The sequence below is a fragment of the Vanellus vanellus genome, assembly GCF_965231255.1.
Source record: "Vanellus vanellus genome assembly, contig: HAP1_SCAFFOLD_45, whole genome shotgun sequence".
NCBI lineage: Eukaryota > Metazoa > Chordata > Aves > Charadriiformes > Charadriidae > Vanellus > Vanellus vanellus.
Window position 1 is genome coordinate 1,501,358 of NW_028128545.1, and position 15,040 is coordinate 1,516,397.

Genomic DNA, 15,040 nt, shown 5'->3' on the forward strand with positions numbered 1-15,040 from the left:
CTGCACCATCAGAGGGACAATGAAGGTCAGCTGCCTTCTCCCAAGGATGGCTCTGGGGTTTGAAGATAGGTGTGCAGGCAGGGGTGGGCAGGGCTGTCCTTGCCAGCAGGGTCCCTGCACCCCGGGGGCTGTGTGCCGGGGCAGGGACTCTGCCTCCTGCCAGGGTCAGCTCTGCGCCTGCCCGGGGAGCTCCCACGGCGCTGTGGGGAGAAGCTGTGAGTGGAAGGAGCAACTCCTTGCATGGCAGGGTTCTGCTTCTGAGAGGGAGAAGTGCGTTGGTCAGGGCTGCTCACAGCTCAAGAGCAGTGGCAGAGGACACTTTTCAAGAAGAACATCAAGGCAGGGGTACCTGAAAGGGAAGGATTTTGTGCTTTCAGTCTTCTGCTTTTCCTTTTCTGTGTGAGGAGTGAGACATGGACATTCATCTCCCCATTCTTGAGAAGGCACTGAGTCTCCAAATTTGAGAGCTGAATAATTCTGGGATTAAGAAAAATCAATGCCCTACAGCTTACAGACAGCACCCAGCATCACCTTTCCAGCCTTATCAGGGTCGGTCAGATGTTCCTGTCAAAGCCTGCACCCACAGGGATGCTCCTGGGCAGTGTTCTGCTGCCAGGAGGTGTCTGCATGGCAGAGCTGAGCACACAGAATCTATGATGGGTTCTGTGTGCACTGCCGGGGAAGATACGTGCTGCCAGAGAAAGACCTCCCAGCAGGGACAGCTCCAGGCAGCACAGCCCTGGACAGGGAGTGAGGGAGCAGCTCCCATGTGCCCTGGGAGGGTGATTCGGGCACCTTCCTGCCATCTCCTGTAATGAGGGCGCCTTCTACTGAAACCCCCCCGGTCTCCTCTCTCGCCCAGCAGAGCTTCTGACATCAAGGTTGTGGGGTTTCTGGCAGAGGTGCCTCCTCAGCAGCCACATACCAAGGAGAAGAAACTCCTGAGCATGGTCTATAGTTCCCTTTCCTCCCTCAGCAGGAGCGTTTCTCCATCTTCCCCTCCTCTTCATGCTGCTCTTGTTCTTACTCTCGTACTCCACGGCAACAAGGGGGTTCAGGTGTAGCTCACACAGCAACACTGCCACGCACCTGTTTCCATGAGACCAAAGTCCTTCAAGACACCCAGACCTGTGGGGCTGTGGAAAATGCAGTGTGGAGCTGGGGGGTGAGCTGGCTCTGCTAAGATCACTACACTTTGAGCACTTCTGGGAGTTTATCTTACATTCTCCTGATGGAAAATGATGACCAGGTTGTCTTCATGACACGTGGATTAGCAACGAGGCAAACGGTGACTTTCAGAAGCTGCCACACATTCCCAGATGCCCACTGCTGTCGAGCAGGGGTGACTGCTCAAGAGCCCATGTGCAGAATGCTCCTCCTTGTGTCATGTTTGGCTAGCACAAAGCAGAGCTTGGAACTTGGGGAAGTCAAAAGGTGCTGAAAGGAAAGAGGAAGGTCATGTGTGTTTGGGAAGGACAGAGGAGAATGGGACACAGGGAATATGAAGAGATTTGCTCGGAGCAGTCCTAACTTGTGAGTGTGCTTTCCTCCTTTGGCAGAACCTCATGAGCAAAGGGATCAGATGTCCAACAGCAGCTTCATCACCCACTTCCTCCTCCTGGCATTTGCAGACACACGGGAGCTGCAGCTCTTGACCTTCTGGCTCTTCCTGGGCATCTACCTGGCTGCCCTCCTGGGAAACGGCCTCATCATCACCGCCATCGCCTGCGACCACCGCCTCCACAACCCCATGTACTTCTTCCTCCTCAACCTCTCTCTTCTTGACCTGGGCTCCATCTCCACCACTCTCCCCAAAGCCATGGCCAATTCCCTCTGGAACACCAGGGCCATCTCCTACCATGGGTGTACTGTACAGGTCTTTTTCTTTTTCTTTTTCATTTCAGCTGAGTATTTTCTCCTCACAGTCATGGCCTATGACCGCTATGTTGCCATCTGCAATCCCCTGCACTACGGGACCCTCCTGGGCAGCAGAGCTTGTGTCCGCATGGCAGCAGCTGTCTGGGGCAGTGTTTTTCCCTATGCTGTGCTGCATACGGCCAATACATTTTCACTGCCCCTCTGCCAGGGCAATGCCCTGGACCAGTTCTTTTGTGAAGTCCCCCACATCCTTAAGCTTTCCTGCTTACATTCAGACTACCTCAGGGAAGTTGGCCTTCTTGTAGTTAGTGTCTTAATAGGATTTGTTTGTTTTGCTTTCATTCTCTTTTCCTATGTGGGAATCTTCAGGGCTGTGCTGAAGATCCCCTCTGAGCAGGGACAGCACAAAGCCTTTTCCACGTGCCTCCCTCACCTGCTTGTGATCTCCCTCTTTATGAGCACTGTCATGGTTGCCTACCTGAAACCCCCCTCCATCTCCTCAAAATCTATGAACCTGTTGGTGTCATTTTTCTACTCGGTGGTGCCTCCAGCAGTGAACCCCCTCATCTACAGCATGAGGAACCAGGAGCTCAAGGATGCCCTAAGGAAACTGATGACGGGTTTCTTTTCAGAAGCAGCAATGAACTGCCCATCTGGTTCTGCATCTCACTCATGATGTACCTCATTACAGGCCCAGACTTACTTTGGTATATTTTTCCTTTTGTTTCTTTGGTTTTTAGCTTTTCTGGGTTGTATTAATGCTGTGAACAAAAGAGAAGAGTCACCCTGTATCCTATTTATATGTCAGCATCTGCCTGTCTTGTGTGAGCCAGAGACTTTGTGTAAATAAGGAGCTGCTCTCTGTGTGTTTAAACAAAATAAAAGACATTCTGATAATTATTTTTCCTTTCTCCGAGATCTTCTCTGGAGCTGCAGGGGCAGCGTCTGTGTGCTGAGGTGGAGGGGGCAGGAACTACCTGAGCTGGGTCTGCCTCCCAACCTGACCAGCATGGTCCTGGGCACCACAGCCCCCGGCTCTGCAGAGCCACACCAACAGCTCGGGGGCTGTGGGACACCTTTGGAGGGGGTGCAGGAATGGCTGGCCAGGCCAGCACAGATGAGCTCTCTCGGGAAGAGGCTCTGAGGGGAGATGGTCTGTGCTGGGAGAAGAGCAGGACAGACATGGACAGAGAAACCCTTTGCTGTGGTGGTGCATCTTGGCCAGGCTGCCCTGTCCCTGGGGCAAAAGGACCTTCCTGAGGGTGCCCTGGGCCAATTCTCTCATGCCACCCTGGGCAGGAAGGTTGTCAGCTGGGGCTGCAAGCTGCCTGGGGAGGAGATCTCCCCAGCATGCCGTCTGGGTGGACATTCTCACTGGCCTCCATGTGCTACTGTGGGACCAGTCCCAATGGGGCTGCTCTGCTGGTGTGGGCTGGGGAGAGGGCAGGAGGTGGCCAGATTCAAGGGGCGGACTGGGCTGGCGGGGCTGGCAAGTGCCCCGGAGAGGAAAGCCCCAGGGAGGAGCTGAATGTGACAGTGTGCAGGCTGGGGGCACACAGCAGTGTCCTGGCACAGACGGGCTCCTGAGAGAGACATGACAGATCAGCAGAGAAGGGTCTGGGCTGTGCCTGTGCCCACTGGACACCGCGGGGAATTTGCCCCGGGGCCACCATCATGGTCCAGCCAAGAACAACCTCCATTTCCAGCATTGGACATCACCTCAGCTCAGAGATGTTCTTTCTTCCTTCAGATAGATGGACACCAAATGAGGAGGTCCATCTTTGCATTGTACAGATGAGACTTAAGTATGCACAGCGTGTGCATGTGGGGAGATGGACCCGAGTGAGCACAAATGCCATCAGCTCTTCCTTGGAATGCCATAGAGGCGAGTGCGACAGATGAGGTCACTTCACTGGAAGAGTAACATCCCCTGGGGAAACACCTGGATTCAGCACTGGGATGTGCTTCCTTGAACATAGGTCCCTGTGTCCATCCTCAGGAGGAGAGCAGAGCAGGGGGACACACCGCAGGGCTGCGGTGCCTCCCAGCCTCTGGAGGTGGCGGCAGGAGGTCAGAGAGACACTGTGACCGCTGCCGTGCACTGCCTCTGCATGGGCAAGGGAAGGACTCGTGTCTCTGATCAGCCGTGTGTGTATGAGGAGTGCCCGAGGCCAGCTGAGGAGTGGGCACCCGACAGAGCTCTGACATTTCTGTGTGTGACTGCAGGAACAAATCCTCACCGTCCCAGGGACGTTCATCTCCACTGCCCTGGACAGGCTCACTGCAACTGCTCCTCTCTACTACGTCAGCCTGTCCTGTGATTCTGGATTGTGCCCTCAAATGTGCCAGAGTAGCCAGACAGGTTCCGAGGTCTATTGAAAAGTCAGTTGTCAGACCCATCTTTAAGAAGGGCAGGGGTGAGGACTGGGGTAATTACAAACTGGTCAGCCTTCCCCAGTCCCTTGGAGGGTAATGGGGTATGTCCTCCTGCATCCATCTCCAGGCAGTGGAAGGACAAGAAAGGCTTTGCTGGACCAGAATGGTTAGGGGAAACAGGGGCATGTTGTGTACCCGGCATTGTTCACAGCCTTTCACATCATCTCCTTATAGCCATATCGATGCTCTCTGGACTGAAGCAGTGGATGGTGTGGTGGGTGGGACTTTGGCTCAGTGAGCAGCATTTGGGCCAATGCTGTTGAATGTCCTTATTACCCACCTGAACGAGGAAGCCCCACCCAGGAAGAGGACATGGGTATGGGTTGGCATGTCCCTTCTGCCTGAGTATCCGAAGGGACAGCAGCAGGCAGATGGCTTGACTACGTCTACCCACAAAGCTGAAAGGCCAGCAGCAGCAGCCAAGTGCTTTAGAAGATCACAGTGAGGTCACTTCTATCTGGTCAGGAGAAAGGCCTGATGATGTAAGTCGCTGATGAGTTAGGTCGCCTGCCTGGAGGGTGCTTTCTGAGAGTTTTGAGCTTTCCTTGGAAGTGGGAAAATGCAGGAGAGAGAAAAAATGCTGTATAGTGCAGCTGGGAAAGTGGAGACTGGACAGGAGGAAGAAGAAATGTCCCTCCAAGGGCAGAGCTGTAGTGCAAGAGGACACCCAGAGAGAGTTGGTGACGATCCCATGGCTTTGTGTTCCAAGAAACAGCCTGTTAGGGCACAGCGACATCAGTGAAGGTACAGAAATTCCCAGGGGAGAGCAAGGTGGGGAAGCAAGATGGGTGTCTACAGCCTGGAGGAAAACAGGGGCAGGAGCGGGACAACCTGCAGTGGAAATTGCTAAGGCTGCTGGCAAAGCTGGAAGGCACAAACAGAACCCAGGTCTTTGCCGTCTGGGTGATTGCATTTCTCTTGGCTACGAAGGGCTGTGAAACCATCCAGATCTTAGCTCAAGTACCACATGAGGACCAGGACCCGCAGAAGGCCTCGTCTAATTCTTTCTCCTCCCCTGCAGATCAGCAGGTCTGTAGCAGACACCCACCATAGCATTGCCCATGTTGGTCTGCATGATAATCCTCAGCCATCAACTCTCAGCTGACACATTGTCCATCCCCAAGCAGAGCTCCATGTGTTCCTGCAGCTCTCATACAGTCCCTTCCCTTCCTGGTCCAGGCCTATAACCTTACCAGTACCAGACTCCCAAGACCCCACAGTTTCTCTTGCAGAAGCTTTGGACCACCTGCTCCCTCCACTAGCCAGCTCCCAGAGCCTATGGTCTCTCCGGTATCCAGTCATGGTCTCTCTCATACCTGGCTCCCAGGTCTCTGTCCTACCGGCTGGCTTCTCCAGCCTCATGTTTACCAGCAGTTACGCACACTGACCCACACAGCAACACGAGAAGGATGCACGCTGGGCTCTCCATTTCTGCCCCCTCAGGTGCACAAGCCCCTGTGACTTGTCATCCCCACTCCAGTGGCTGGCGCTCACAGCTCCATACCTACCAAGAGCAGAGAGCCCCCTCACCCCAGCAGTACTTTGGTGGAATTGGAGAAGAAGACAGGAGAGGCTGGGCTGATCACTTGCAGGCCATGGCCACACAGGAGCTTTACCAGCAACCTCTTCAAACATAATGGGCTACTTTTAGCCCCTTTTCTTGAGGTTTTTCCAAACTTCTCCATTCCCAAACAACCTTCATCCCTCCTTTGGCATTTCCATGACACTTAATAGTAAGTCTTGCACAAGCCCAAAGTGCTGTTACTGTTAACACGCAATGAGCGTCACACTCTCAGAGGCGGTAACCCCCACCCTCAGTCTGGAAGGTCACCCCAGGAAGTTCTCCCATTGACCTGTGTCACTTGGCTTGTCTGGAGTAAAGTTAATTCTCCTCAAAGCAGTCTGTGTGGTGCTGTATTTTGGGTTTCTGATCCAAACACACCCAAACACACTGCTGGTTTCATTGTTGTGTAGCAGTACTTACACAGTGTTGAGGTTGGGGTATTTTTGTTGGCTTGTTGATTTTTCAGATTTTTTTCCCTGGTGATGATGAGGCCGTTTCCCAGGAGGGCAGCCAGGTAGATGCCCAGGAAGAGCCAGAAGGTCAAGAGCTGCAGCTCCCGCGTGGCTGCGAATGCCAGGAGGAGGAAGTGGGTGATGGAGCTGCCATTGAATCCCTTCCCTCCAAACAGGAAAAGGAGATTTCTCCCTGGCATTGCCTGGGTGTCCTGTCTTATAAGAAAAGAAATAAGATATTCTTGGCCCTCCATCTGTCTCTGATTGAGAAATGAACTGCTGGACAGAAGTGTCCCTCCCAAGCTGAGGGAGGGAACATCAGGGATGACTTAAGGCTGTTTCCCAGCATATTGCCCTGGAGCCCCAAGGACACCCCCAGGGAGCCCAGACAGGGCAGAAATGCTGCAGTGCTACAGCCCAAATATGTGCTCTTGCCCTCAGGCAAGGGCATAGCCAGGATGAGCTGGAGCATGTGCTTTTTGACATCCATGGCGTAACTGCCAAGGCATGGTGAGACAAGGCAGACCCCTGGGCGAATGGGATGGGAACTGGCTTTTCAGGAGAGACAGGCTGGAAGGATCTGGCGTGGGGTACCCCCAAAGCGATGAAGTTTCTTTGATGTATGGAGTTCCTTTATGATGAAGGCTACAAGCTGGGTGTACCCTTGTGAATGAGGGTCAGAGGAAGGGCCAGTCAAGGTGACATCATGGTGGGAGACGAGGAACCTGCAGTCAAGGTGGGGAAGCTGGCACAGTCTTGTTTAAGGAACCCAATGGAAGTGTCTGGATGTAGGAGCCTGGGCCTCACCGGGGACATTAACGGCCCTGGCGTTTCCTGGAAGGGGAACACAGCAGTGTGAAAGAGTCCAGGAGGGTTCTGGAGTGTCTTGGGAGAGCTCCTCAGCACAGCTGCCAGACAGGCTGACAAGGGCAATACAAGCCTGGATGTGATCCTTGCCAGCGTGGAAGAGATGGTCAGGGACTTGAAGGTCCTTGTAAGCCTTGGCTCTCGTGACACTGAAACAGTTGCAACACAGCTCCCAAGGAGAGTGAGGAAGGAAAGGCAAATGCCAGACATCAGAGGAGGAGACTTCAGCTTGGTCCTGGGAGTTTGAGTGGGGATCTCATGGTTGGCAGCTGTGAAAGGCAGCCGAGCTCAGTACAGCTGGTCTTCAAGGACAGCGTCTTCCAAGCACAGAAATGGTCTATATCAAAACTCAGCTGAAACTTCAAAGTCAATTCAAGGGCACCATAACGACCTGGTACTACTTCAGGGACAGTGGAAAAAGAAGCACAGATAAGACGGTATCACTGCTAAAAAGTGGGCATAGATAGATCTATGTTGTGTGCTCTCTGACTGCGTTATCACCAGCAAGGTCTCCCAGGCCTCTGTGCCTCAAGGCAGGACTCTAGAGGAAAACAGCCAAGCGTGGATAGGAATCAAAGCAGGGGCTACTTGAGCAAAGTCAAATGTTACCAGTCAGAAGGGACCAGATGCATAATTCTGTACTTCCAGAGAGGGAGAGAAAGGGCCATCAGCTTGCTGGTGCGTGTCCATGGCCTATGAACCAATAATGACAATTTACAGACCAGCATCAAAGTTGAGAATATGAAGATTTCTTACACACTTCTAACACTGAGTTGTTTCAGCTTCTGCTTAACATCTTCCTTCAGGGATTGATGCAGTTGCCCACACAGAGGCGTCCACTGCCTCAGAGATACCCATAGGTAGGTGATGCCCCCACGTGGCACTGGGTAACGTGACTCAGGGCTGCTGGGAGACTTTCTGGAGCAGGAGCTGGTAGACAGGTGGGGTAGGCCAAAGCACCTCAGTTAAGACAACTCATTTCTCTCCCTTGAGTAGAAAGGGAATTCTGGACAATTGCACCCAAGCTGTCCAGCGCTGGAGGGTAATGAGAAACGAGTGTGTCTAGATGCTGCAGAGTCTCCTAAAGGTGCTCCTGTAACCCAGATACACTGGGATTACTGCAGATTTGGCTATTCAAAAGAGAGCATTTTGTTCACTTTGTCCCTTTGCTTCCCTCTCGGATCGAGGGAGCTCATGACATCAACGTGTGCCTCACTGTGAGCAAAGATTGAATATGGAGAAACAGAGGCCATTAAAGGGAGGGCTTTGGGGTCTTCGGATTTGGGCTTGGCAGACAAATGTGTTTTCTGTTGGTCTAATGCCATCTGCTGTGAACAGTGGACTTGAGAGGAAGTAATGTGGAGTTCATTTAAAGCAGAAGAGTGTATTTTATTTTTTATTGAACCATCTCCTCCTTTGTTTATGTTTTTGTGACATTTAAGAAACATCCCTCTGTGTCTGTGTGCAGCTTGTTCTCTAGGTAAAACAGGTAGAAACTGGTGCCAATGGACTGCAGTGGAGGAAGGTCAGCTGTGAACAAGGCTGCTGTAGTCCCGGGTGGCTGAAGAGAGAAATGGGGGTTGGGGGGGTTGGGACAAAGGCTGCCCACAGAGTGTCTGACATAAAGGGTCTTGACTGCCCTACACATTCAGCCTCCATTTGGAGATGTTCGCTTTCAGTAGCGTTTGGAGATTGCCAATATCACTTAATGTGTAAGAAGACAAATGAAGACAAGTGGGGAAAAAAGGAAGTCCTTCCTTACAGTTTTTAAGTATTGAAATATTGTCACTGTTGACATCTCTCTCATTAAGCAGATAAGAACTGAGGAGTGGAGGAAATCATGGTCAGAGACCTGGCTTGTGAGCTGTACATGTGAATGAGCCCTCTGGTGCCACGTTCCTGAACTGCAGATCCTGACAGGCTGACCAAGCCTCTCTAGAAGTAAAAGGCAGCAGCAAAGCTGCAAGTTTCTGAGGGTGTTAGCGAGCCCTACTGAGGGCCATCACTGGAGAGACCATGGAGGGAATAACCAGGAAAGGGACCATCCATGGGGGCTGGTGAAGCAGGAAGTAAGAGGCACTGGTTACAGGTTGAAAATGCAATGTGTATGTGACTGTGAAAGCCCTGGATGTGTTTCATCAAGCTGGATGTTCGAGCCCTGACCCACTTCCCCTAGCAATGGGGATCCTTTCCCTCAGGAATGGGATTTCTTTCCCTCATGGGACACTCAGGGCTCCTCCTGGGCACAGTGAGATGTGGGGGTGTGTGATGCCCAGTGCAGGACAATGCGAGGGCTTCTCCTTGCCTCTATGGAGTAAGTGGGTGAGTGAAGTGGCAGGAAAATGCTGGTGCTGTAGGGTCCGGGTGTCCTCTCGGGGTCCTGAGGGGAAGAGACAGCAGCCATAGTCGGTTGCACGAGGATTGCAGTTCTGTTGGGTAGTCACAGCCCCCACAAAGGCGCAATCCCCACCACAGGCTCTCCTACACTGTCCTATGCCAGTGACTATTTCTCGGCAGATTTTAACCACCACCCCTGTGTCCCCACATCACCCTGACCTGATGGCGTCCCAAGCTCTACTGATGACTCTCTGTCCTCACTGAGTATTGCACAGAGAAAAACACCACACAAAGCTGTGGTGTTCTGAGGATTTGCCATGGGCTGTCACTTCCCAAAAACATTGCAGCTTTGCTTCAGAGCAGAGACACACTGGAGTGGATGGCACATGGCAGTGCGAAGAAGAAATGAGGTTCTCACAAAGGGAGCAAACCCTTCTCAGTCCAATGCCAAAGAGAAGCAGAGTTGGGCTGTGCGGTCTGAGCAGGAGAGGGGTTTGCTGTCTGTTGTGTCTCTGCTGCCCTGAGGGCCTGTGGTGGAGGTGAAGCTGATCTCAGGAAGGAAGAGAAGATGTTGAGAGTGTCCTTAGTGTGGACATCATGTGGTTCAGGACCACTGTGAAAATCATTGGCCTGATCCATGATCGTGTCATCAAGGGTTAAACACTGGAGGAGAGAAGAACCAGCAGAGTTAGAGAGCAAAGGAACACAGTAGGAGACTGGTGTGATGTGCTTGCTGTTCATGCACTCTACTGGAAAAAGAAGGGACAGACCTCGTGCCACTGCAGGGGTGGGATTCAGTCACTGGCCCAAAGGCACCCACTCTGTCTGAGATGCTCTGGGTGATGCCTGTCACACAGCCAGGCTGGGTGGGGACGGGGCTCCTGTACAGGACCTCTGCTGTCCCTGTCCGGCGCATGAAATTTTTCTGAACAGCCTTGGCACCTCCCTGAGCACTAGAGGACGGAATCTGTAAACGAAATTGAGGTTCCCCTGCCCTGAATTAGGTCAGGCAATGAAGGGATGCATGTGAGATAACTGCCATCATACTCCGGGGACATGTGGAAAAGACAGCTGATAGAGAAGAGAGAGACTGAGCTCTGCCTGTGCCACGTGACTCCTTTTGGTCAGCTGAATCCCTCTATGGGCTGCCCTGGACAGAAGGAAGAGTTACAGGGGCACTTGTCCTCCACGTGGACACCTTGTGTCATTGAAGTTGGCCAAAGGGATTTCCCACCAGCCTCCACCAAGATGCCCCCAGATGCTGCCCTGTCTCTCTGAATTGCTCCACTAGAGCTTGCAGTTCCCAGCATGCCTCTTGGTCACCCAAGCCACCAAAGATGTCCCCAGGTGTCTGTGTCCAAACATCTTCCTCCTGCCCTCCCTCTCCATTATTTCACAAGGGAGCTGAGACCAGGAGCTCACATGCAGGAGCCGCTTTTGTGCCCTTGTGAAGTGAGGCCAGAGGAATGCCTCCTGCTGGGGGTTTGTGGTGAGCATAGGATGGAGCTCCTGTTGTAGCCCCAGGGACTACAAACCCAGGCTGAGAAGCCTCCATTGACTCATCAGAATCTCTTCCCTCCTAACAGGAAAAGGAGATTGCTCTCTGGCATTGTCTGGGTATCCTGTCTAATAAACAAAGAAAAAAGTTATTCTTGGACCTCAACTTGTCTCTGATTGAGAATTGAAACTCCTGGACAGAAGTGTCTCTCCCCAGCTGAGGGAGGAAAACAAGTGATGACTGCATCCTGTTTCCCAGCAGGTTCCCCTGGAGCCCCAGGGACACCTCCAGGGAGCCCAGAGGATACAGAAAACTGCTGCCCTGGGCTGGTCCTCTGCTGCTGAGCTGGGCCGGGCTGATGGGCCGGAGGGAGCTCCTGGCAAGCAGGCAGCGCTGCAGAGAGACAGCTCTGCCCAGGAGCAGGGCTGGGAGCACTGCCTGCAGGCAGCGAGGGAAGCAGGGAGGCCGAGAGAGGTTAAAGGCAGTCTGGAGAGGGAGGGTGCTGAGGGTGAATGGGGGGAGAACTCTTCCCAAATCAAAGACCCCGCAGTAGCTGGAGAAATCTCCAAAAGGTGGCACCTCCCACAGCCTGTGGCATCTTTCAGGAGGAAACTCACAACTTCTCTGCTGTGGAAGAAGATGACGTTCTCCAGATCGGGACTTCCCTGCGGCACCATCAGAGGCACAGGGCATGACAGCTGCCTTCTCCCAGGAATGGCCGAAGGGCTGTGAAGGTGGGTGTGCAGGCAGGGGTGGGCATTGCTGTCCTCGCCAGCAGGGTCCCTGCACCCCGGGGGCTGTGTGCCGGGGCAGGGACTCTGCCGCCTGCCAGGGTCAGCTCTCCACCTGCCCAGGGAGCTCCCACGGCGCTGGGGAAGAAGCTCTGTGTGGAAGGAGTGACCCTTGGTAGGACAGGGTCCTTTTACTGTCACTAGGGTGCTGTGTGGGTCAGGGCTGCCCACAGCTCCACAGCACCTTTGGGCATTCCTGAGGGCACTTTTCAAGATGGAGTTCCCTGAAAGAGAAAGGGTCTGTCTTTTCATGTTTCCCATCTTGATGGAATCCCTGTAGAGATAAGGAGCTTTCCTGAGTCTATGTCTTCATTTTTACAGCTCTGGGGGCTACAGACATCACCAGCATCCCCTTTCCAGTCTCACCAGGGTTTGGGGCACCTGCTTTTTAGCCTCTGCACACATGCAGATGCTGCGGGGCAGAGCTGGGCACACAGGGGCTGGGATGGGGTCTGTGAGCACTGGCAGGGAAGAGACGTGGGGGCAGGGAAAGAGCTGCTGGCAGGAAGAGCTCCAGGCAGCGGAGATGGGCAGGGAAGGAGGGAGCTGCTCATGGGAACCCTGCTGCAGGGGAGATATGGGCACCTCCAGCAACCCCTGCCGTGCAGATGCCTTCCCTGAACCACCCAGCACAGCCCTCAACCCTCACGGCCATGGGGTCTGGGGTGGGAGTCAGCTCTGTGCCTGGCAGAGCAGCAGAAGAGGCAAAGGGCATCCCTCCTGCCACGTGCCCCATTGCTGCTGCCCAGCGGTGGGGCTGAGGGCACCTGTCCTGCATTATCAGTGTCTGGGTGATGGTGTGCCCAGCGGGGTGAGGGTACCGCTGTCCTGAGTGTCCGGCTGCCTCTCCCCATGCCTCTCCCAGCCGGACCCTCATGGGATTTCTCCTGGTTTTACCTCGTGTCTCTTTTAAAGTTATTATTTTATTGCTGTCAGCCTCCCCGGGGATGGGAATTTCAGCTGCAGAGCCCCACACTGATCTTGTTCATCCACTCATGCCGGTGTGTCCATGGGAACCAGTGTCCCCGCTTTCCTCTGACCTGTGGGGCTGTGGGCAATGCAGGCTGTGGGGGTGGGGAATGGGTCCACATTCTTTCACTGACATTCAAATGTTGGGTATGTCCTTTGGGTGTCCATGGAAGCTGTGAGCTGCCCTCCAGGATGCCAACGTGTCGCATAGCACTACTGTGTTATCTGAAAGCCCAATGGAGAAATGCAGATATGCCACAACCACAGAAATGCTGTTGGGTTGGTGAAATGAGCCGTGTCTGTCCTTGCTTAGAAGTGGGGAGCTGAGACCTTGAGAAAGCATGAGACATGTAGTTGTCTGCAGTGGATCCCTCTGCTCTCAGTGGTTTCTGGTGCCCTTTCAGGGTAACATGGAGTGTGATCACCCTCCACTTTAGAAAGGTGCAAGCCCAAGTCTGCTGGGAATGAGACAGAGGGAGAGACCGTCTCCTCTCACTCTGCACTGAGCCGCAGGATAGCTTCTAGCCTTGCAGGACTCACCCTGTTCTTCCTGGGTGCAGCAGAAATGCTGAAGTTTTCTGGCATCCAAGAACACTCCCAGGGTGAGATGTGGACAGCTTTAAAAGACCCCAAACCTCCTAAACTTCCTCTGCCTTTGTGGTTCATTAGCACTGGGAGTGCAGATGCTGATAAGCCCTTCTGCTTTACATGCGGTTTCATCTGAGAAAGTAGAACACCAGATCTGGCCCCTGACAACACTGTCCCCATCAACCCACTGCTGCTGAGCAGGGCTGACCCATCAGTATCCAATGAGCAGAGTCCCTGCTCATCATGGCATGCTTAGCCAGCACCAACCAGAGCTCCAGCCATGTAGCTGAAGGAAGGTATCCTAGAAAATAAAAATTGAGTTTCGGAAACAGAGGCGGGTCTATGATAAATGGCTTTGATTTTGCTTAGTGAAGAATCCCCCAACTTCTCTCTGTCTTTTCCATCTTGAACAGCTCCCCATGCCCAGAGGGACCAAATGTCCAACAGCAGCTCCATCACTGAATTCCTCCTGCTTGTACTTGCAGACACATGGGAGATGCAGCTCTTCTACTTCTGGGTCCTGCTGGGAATCTATCTGGCTGCCCTCCTGGCTAATGGCCTCATCATCACAGCTGTAGCCAGCAACCACTGCCTCCACACCCCCATGTACTTCTTCCTTCTCAACCTCTCCCTCATAGACCTGGGCTCCATCTCCACCACTCTCCCAAAATCCATGGCCAATTCCCTCTGGAACACCAGGGCCATTTCCTTTGCAGGATGTGCTGCAGAGGTCTTTCTGTTTTCCTTCTTTCTTGGAGCAGAGTATTTTCTTCTCACTGTCATGGCCTATGACCGCTACGTTGCCATCTGCCACCCCCTGCACTACGGGACCCTCCTGGGCAGCAGAGCTTGTGTCCGCATGGCAGCAGCTGCCTGGGGCAGTGGCTTTCTCAACTCTCTCCTGCACACGGCCAATACATTTTCACTGCCCCTCTGCCAGGGCAATGCCCTGGACCAGTTCTTCTGTGAAATCCCGCAGATCCTCAAGCTCTCCTGCTCAGACTCAGACTACCTCAGGGAAGTTTGGCTTATTGTGGTCAGTGCCTGCTTAGTCTTTGGTTGTTTTGCTTTCATTGTGCTGTCCTATGTGCAGATCTTCAGGGTGGTGCTGAGGATCCCCTCAGAGCAGGGACGGCACAAAGCCTTTTCCACATGCCTCCCTCACCTGGCCGTCGTCTCCCTGTTCATCAGCACCTCATTTTTTGCCTACCTGAAGCCTCCCTCCACCTCTTCACTATCTCTAGATCTGGTGGTGGCAATTTTGTACTCGTTGATGCCTCCAGTAGTGAACCCTCTCATCTACAGCATGAGGAACCAGGAACTCAAGGACGCACTTAAGAAGCTGATCCAATCAGCAGCCTCTCAGCAGCAATAAGCTGCCCATGTGTCTTCACAAGGGATTTCCAATTCATATCAGGATTCTCCTGTAGTTTGGGCATTTTATCTTTCATAATTCTGTTTGTCCTGAAATGTCTGCATCCACTCCACTTCTCCAGAGTCTTGAACTCAGCCTGTTTGACCCAGAGGCCTTTGTACATGTGTTGGGCATGACGGTACAGCTGGCCTCCTATGTCACATGTCTTTAATAAAAGGAGATTTGCTCTGTGCAGATTTCTGGAGGTTGGGCACTTCTTCCAAAGCTGAGGTCAGGAGCAGGTGG

General features: G+C 53.2%; 1 protein-coding gene across 1 annotated transcript; it reads left to right on the forward strand.

Moving 5' to 3' along the window:
* Positions 1-1,582: 1,582 nt before the first annotated feature.
* LOC309684249 (olfactory receptor 14A16-like) lies at positions 1,583-14,755 on the forward strand (the record flags this gene model as incomplete). The annotated part of the gene is made up of 2 exons (XM_082500183.1): positions 1,583-1,790; positions 14,019-14,755. 2 exons carry the CDS (start codon positions 1,583-1,585, stop codon positions 14,753-14,755), a joined length of 945 nt encoding a protein of 314 aa, XP_082356309.1.
* Positions 14,756-15,040: the final 285 nt, after the last annotated feature.